Here is a 6764-nt window from a genome sequence, read left to right as displayed (position 1 = left end):
AAATCTGTATATGGTTCTGGGTGGTTTTTTTCACATTTTATTCACACTTTGAATCTGGTTCTTCAGACAAGATGATGAGGTTTAAGCCATTGCTAGTTACAATGTATGTGTGGACAAACACAAACTATTTTTATAGGAACAAATGTATAAGAAATTACTTTGCTGTTGATGCTGGAGTGGTTTTCCATTGTGGTCTGTGCTTGACTGTGAACTGACTGTTATTTCCTCTATGAAGGGCTGCTTCTGTGCCTCACTGCATCACCACAACCAATAGAAACTGAAAGCCCTAAAACCTCTCTAGGCTGTGGGAGCTGCAGGAGACTTGTTTCTCTTTTATCCTTTTCTGACGGAGATTTTGCTCTTCTCAAAGTAAGGAGAGGCAGAAAAATGGATATCTTACAGAAGGCAGTGGATTTCTTCATCCGCCACCGGACCACTCTGAGTTACAGCATCGTGTCCCTGCTGACGGCTGCCAGCGAGCGCGTCTTCTCACATGTGGTGTTCAAGTGTCCCTGCAACTCTGAGAACCTGGTGTATGGCTATTCCTTCCTCTTAGCACCTGCCTTTGTCCTCTTGCTGCTCGGCTACATGATGAACACCAGGACATGGCTCCTGTTTACAGGCATCTGCTCTCCAGAGAAGCATCCCCAATACTGTTCCTGGCGAACCTGGGCCCACTTCTGCCAGCTGTTTGTGCCAATGACAGCCAAGGCCTCGGTGGCCCCGCTCACCTGGATAGCGGTGGCCCTGCTCGGAGCCAACTTCTACGAGTGTGCAGCCAGCGGGAGCAACATGACAGCACAACTCTTCTGTAAAAATAAAGGAAATTACAGCCAAGAGCAGCTGTACAAAATGCCCTGTGATGAGGAGTTAGCAGCAGCGATGTCAAGTGTATGCCTCAGCTTTCATGCACAGTCGCAGGTAAAGCCTCACTGCTCTTCTCCTCACACTATTGGGAGGCTTCAACCCTGGCTGCTCAATGCATAGAGGTGCCTGCTGGGAACTGTAAACAGTCCTTCTCCTCATGTTATATAATATCAGGTACCAAAAGTACACGACTCGCCAATATTCATCGGCAAAAAAGCAGCAACAGAAAATAAATGGGTGCATTTTTACAGTACTTTCTGGTTTTGCATGTTTGCATGGTAATGGCTTGGTACTGTCATTTACAAAACCTCATGGACAGGAAACCAGCCTACAGAATGGGACTTTGCACAGCAAGTTTTCTTCTCAATTAACTTAGACATGGTTTGAGTTCTTCTCTTTCTCTACTTTTATGTCTTTGAATACCTCAAACTTCTGCAGGTAGGCATTAGTTGAGGGGAAGCTGAGATCATTAACACAGGGGGGAAGCTGATGTCCCCTTGCAAGATAATGGTAGCAAGGAGACATCCGGAAAGAGAAACAAATAAGAACAGCTTGTTTGACTATAAATCTCAATGCTTGAACCTCTTAATAATTTCACACTTGTATTCTAGAAGAATAGTTAAAATATATATCTGTCTTGTTAAAGTTTCTTGTGCTGAAAACAAATTGCATGATCAAAACAGTAACACTTGTGGATTGTTTTTTGTTTGGTTTGTTGGCAGCACTGCAGTTTTGTTTCTACATTTGTGTGGATTTTGTCTTAACTCCAGTAGGAAAACCATGTTTTGCAACTTTTTCTCAGGAAAACATTAAGAGTTGGTTAAGGGAGTTAAGTTTATAAGAGTTAATAATAAGTTCCTGTTTTGTACAAATGCCTATTAAAACAAAAATGTGTTTTTATTTGTTAAATACTTAGCATACTGCTTCTCCAAAAAAGGGGACAAACTCTATACCATTGATTTTAGATAGGATAAGAAGGGAGAAAAAACAAGGAAGCCTGACTGCTACTGACATTGCAGTAGAAACTAAAAGAAACATCCAGTCAAACAAAAATAGGAAAAGTGTGAGGGTATTTTTATTACTGACCACTATTTTTAATATCCAATCTACTATCAACAAAATTAAGAACCAAAAAGAGCACAAACTCCTTTTCGTTTAGCACTCAATACTTTTTCCTTTGAAGAAAAAGTCATCCTGGGGTAAAAGAGCATGTTGCAGGATCTCTGCCTAGAGCTTCTAGCTAAGTACCCCTGAGTAAAGGAGACACCAGCAATTACTAGGACACTTGGTTTTGATGGCACCTCTGAGACTTGTCTAAGGGTGTTAAAATGAGCTATAAAACAAGCATGAATTCTCATATTCAATAGTCAAATCTGTGTCCTGCCTACAACACATACAGGACACAACCTTTCCTCTGCATTGTGCAAAAACTAGCTGTTTTTGCAGGCTTAGACATCAGGGAGAGTAACTACATTCCACGAGAACCTAGCCAGCAGGAGCTCTGATTTGCAGCACAAAGCACACAGAGAGATTCTTCACCCTTTGTACCATAAATGTGACCACAACTGCAGAAACTGATGGTCAGTATCTTGCCTTAAAAGTTAAGAAAGCTGGATATAACTGAGTAAATAACTTCCGTCCATCTTCTCTTTTTTCGGTATTCATCCTTAATCTGACAAGATCAGCTGAGGGGTGTAGAGGGTCTGTATGTCTGTCTGAATTGCATGCATGGGATCCCCTACTTTGGCAGCAAGCAGACAGTTACATGCACTCCAGGGTGTCTTTGTTTACAGTTTTCTTATTTTTTCAGTGTTATGTTCTGTACTCCCACATATGGCCATGCAAAACCACCAATAACCTATATATCCTTTTTTCAAGCTGATAGGATGGTTCCTGATAGCCGTCATCATGGCTCTGGCACTGATTTCAACATGTGTCACCCACTGCTGTTCCCCTGTCAGCTATCTTCAGTTCAAGTTCTGGAAAACTTACTCAAGAAAAGAACATAAACTCTTTGACATCAAAGCCAAAGAGCATGCAACCAAGCTAGCAGAAAGAAATACAAATTGCTTTTTTGAAGCCACTGACCCAGCACCATTTCCTACTCCCAGCAACGAAGACTGGCAGAAGGTTTCAGTCTCGTACACCTTTAATTCACAATCGCAGTATTACAGCGTGTTACACAAGTATGTGAACACCAACAGAGGCAACGACGCTGAATTCCAGGAAGAAGGTCAGGATCTCAATGTTATTGAATTTGTGGATGAAGCCCAGCCAAGCGTTTCAGGGTTGTAATGAAACAAATCCTTTGCCATGCTAGCAGTCTTTTAGCCCTACTGATATAAGAAGAGTCTTATTCTCTGCTCTTACTGAAATCTATGCAAGCTGAAAGTGAAAGCTAATAGTTGTAATCCTCAGTAGATTTACTTTTTGCTTAAGTACATTTAAAAGGCAGTTTTCTTATGTTGTTGTCCATTGAGAAGAGTTGTATGTAAAATAATCAGCATCCACAAAGGTATCAGCACATGTTATGTCAAATTATTACCGATACCTTAAAAGCACTTGATAGGTGGAGTGACAACACCAAACCTTATCAAAGAGACAAAGACAGGAATGGAAGATTTGATCAGAAATTCAGCTTAGGTTTTTAGCTCTCTCTTTAAAATGAAGCTTTCAGTGAAGCTTAGAGCAAGCTGTAGATTAAAAAAATTAGCTTGTCTTGAGGGGTTAGGCTCATGCATAACATAGTGGTGTAGGTGAAGCTTTTATATTAACAAGCATTAAAAGTGCATTCATACACTTAAGGACATTAAAAATCTGCAATCCGTATTAGCAAGTAGTAATATTCTTATCAAACAACATCTTAGTATAATAAATAAAGATACAAGTTTTGAGTGAAGAAAAATAAAGTTCATTTTTGTCCTGAAAAGCTGTTGTTTAATAAGAGAGCATTTTATGTGGCAGCAGCTCTCTGGCCACAGAGAGCAACACATAATTTTCCCAGGCATTGTCCTGGGCAAGGCTGTGAGAATATCAAAGAAAAGAATGATAAAGAATTCTTATCTTCACTTGCTGCACCTGTTGCTGTAAACACGTGGAATGTTATGTTTATGGAGATTTGTTTACCAAAGGGTGTTTCCTTAATTAGCCAATGGTGATGGTGTTTTAATTAAAGGACCAATTAGGTCAAACTGTATTGGACTGTCTGTAAGGGTGATGAGTTTCTTAATTAGTATAGTATAATGAAGCAATTTATCAGCCTTCTGGAATCATGGAGTCAATGCTAATTATTACCCGGCCGGGATGCCATGCTATGACAATTTTAGATATGTGAGTCAGATCATTTGGTCCAGGCTGTCCATTTACTTCTCCCAGAAATTCTCTCTTTCTACACAATAAATTCAAAAATCATTCAGACACGCAGGCAGGAAACCCAAGAATTTATTTGTTTACATTCATTTTGCAAGGAAGGAAGAAGGGGAGAGCCTATTTTAACTAGCTGAATATAATGAGTTTGAAGCTTCTTTCTCAGTATAAACTAAAAATATAACACATGAAGGCAAAACAAGATTTAATTTTCATGTAGAAAAGAATTTTTTAAACATCACAATCACTTATTTACTCAATGCTCTTTTCCTTCTGAGAAACTTGATGATTATGGAGTGACAGTGCAGGGGCTGACCTCTTAGAGAGCATCTCTGTAGAGGAGGGCCTGGTGTCTGGGTGGATGGCAAGCTGACTATGAGCCAGCAGTGTTCTGGTAGCCAGGAGGGTCACTGGTGTCCTGTGGTGCATTGGGAAGAGTGTGGCCAGGTCAAGGGAGGTGCTCCTTCCCCTCTACTCAGCCCTGGTGAGGTCACATCTGAAGTTCTGGGCTCCTCAGTACAAGAAAGACAAGGAGCTACTGGAGAGGGCCCAGCAGAAGGGCCACAAAGGTGATTTGGGTCTGGAGCATCTCTCTTATGAGGGGAGACTGCAGGAGCTGGGCCTGTTTAGTCCAGAGAAGAGAGGATTGAGAGAGGATCTCGTTAATACCTCTCAAAGGTGAGTGGAAAGAGGAGGATGCCAGACTCTTTTTCCTGGTGCCCAGTGACAGGAGGAGGAGCAATAGCTACAATCTAAAGCACAAGCAGTTTCACCTCAACATGAGAAGAACTTTACACTGAGGGTGACAGAGCACTGGCAGAGGCTGCCCAGGGAGGTCGTGAAGTCTCCCTCTCTGGAGACAATCCAGACTCACCTAGATGTGCTCCTGTTGGGACCCAGGACATTTCTCTGGCTGCTCTGGGTGATTTGAGACCCTGGCAGAGGGCTCAGAGACCTTGGCACAGAGCCAAAAACACCAGTGGTTTCAATTTTAGTCCATGGAAAAAATTACCAACTTTGTGTGAAGATTTACAAGCCACAAGAGTTTGAGTAGAATGATAGTTAATTTGTCACAGGGTAAAAAAGTAGAATTTTGGGGATTTAGAATGGGGGTTCAAGAGGCAAGATGAAGGAATCTGGGCATGTCCTGTCCTTCTTCTCCTTCTTCTTGTCCTCCATCTTCTGCTGAGATGATGACACTTTTTGATTGGTTTAGAGTAGAGACAGACTAACATAGGTGATAGGTATTAGAAAATTATTGTAAATAATGTACACATAGTTCTCTGTATAAAAAATTAACACCACCCCAAGGGCAGTCAGTGTGCCACAGCCCAACCTGCTGGACAGATTTCACAGGTCAAAGAAAAAATGTAATAGATAAGAAAAATAAACAACCTTGAAAAGCAGAACTGATGAATCTCGACTTCTTCTTTAGTTGCAGGGCTGGGAAAAAAAAGACTTTCTAATACCTTGGGGGTCATCTCAACCACAGAAAACCGAGATGTTCCTGTGTCACTTGCTGTAGGTGACCCTGCCCTGTCAGTGAGGTCAGACTAGATGACCTTCAGGGGTCCTTTCCAACCCTAACAGTTCTGTAATTCTCTAAGAAAACAAGGACAGTTATTCACTTTCAAGATAATAATAATTTTTAAAAAGAGAATATTTGGTTAGTGTTGTTGGAAAAAGTAAAAATGGCCATTGTCAATAAACAGCCTTCACTGTGGTCAGCCACCTGTACATCTCAACCAGCAAAAGCCCCACTGAGGGCTCTTGTACAGGCAGTGAAATCAGACAAACTCCACAACACATTTCAGCTCTAATTTTAAAAAAACAGTAATAATAATTTAAAAAAAAAAAGAAAGACGGGGAACCTTATTACTGGTTATAACATTTTCTTACATGTACCTGTTGCCACTTCTTACTGGTAGCAGGTAACAGCAGCTAGGCTGAGACCAAGGCTGTGTAACAAATAATTTAGTTTTTGTTCCCTTCAAAATTGCTCACTTAAAGTGCCATTCTGCTATGCCATCACTTTACCACACCATTAAAACAAACAAAGGGAGAGAGATTATCATGAGGACTGTACAGGTCTGGTGAGAATGAACCCAAGGTAAGAGATGCCCTCATTCAGCATGATGAAGATGTAAACAGACTGAGGGAAAAATAGGAGAAGAAGGTACAAAACACAGTGATAAAATTAGAGTTAACTTGGGGCTACACTGACCTTAGTTGTTACTATTTTGGTTTAAAAGTGTTTTTATGAGAAGAGGGTAAGGTAGCTTTGTGGGTAGTGTGCTGTGCTAGGACCTGGGGTTTTGTCCAAACCTTATCCAGACATCTTGCATTACACCAAACAACTTTAAACCTTTCCTATAACTTGGGTTTCTCTGGGGCTGCTCCTTCTCTACTTCACAGTCATGTTGTGGTAACAAGTCCACTGCCAAGAGAAAGATGTTCAAGAGCTGGTGGTGAAAGCCAGGTAAGAACAGAAATCACGACCACCAAACCAGTTGTGTGGCAATCTCGGAATT

At 41.1% G+C, this 6764-nt stretch overlaps 1 protein-coding gene across 1 annotated transcript; it reads left to right on the top strand.

Annotated features, from left to right (window-relative positions):
* The first annotated feature begins 387 nt into the window (after positions 1-387).
* Positions 388-3162, top strand: LOC131555453 (calcium homeostasis modulator protein 6-like). Its single transcript, XM_058801493.1, has 2 exons — positions 388-921; positions 2746-3162. Exons 1-2 carry the CDS (start codon positions 388-390, stop codon positions 3160-3162), a joined length of 951 nt encoding a protein of 316 aa, XP_058657476.1.
* Positions 3163-6764: the final 3602 nt, after the last annotated feature.

Source organism: Ammospiza caudacuta, chromosome 3 (genome assembly GCF_027887145.1).
Source record: "Ammospiza caudacuta isolate bAmmCau1 chromosome 3, bAmmCau1.pri, whole genome shotgun sequence".
Lineage (NCBI taxonomy): Eukaryota > Metazoa > Chordata > Aves > Passeriformes > Passerellidae > Ammospiza > Ammospiza caudacuta.
This window is presented reverse-complemented; position numbering and strand designations above follow the sequence as displayed.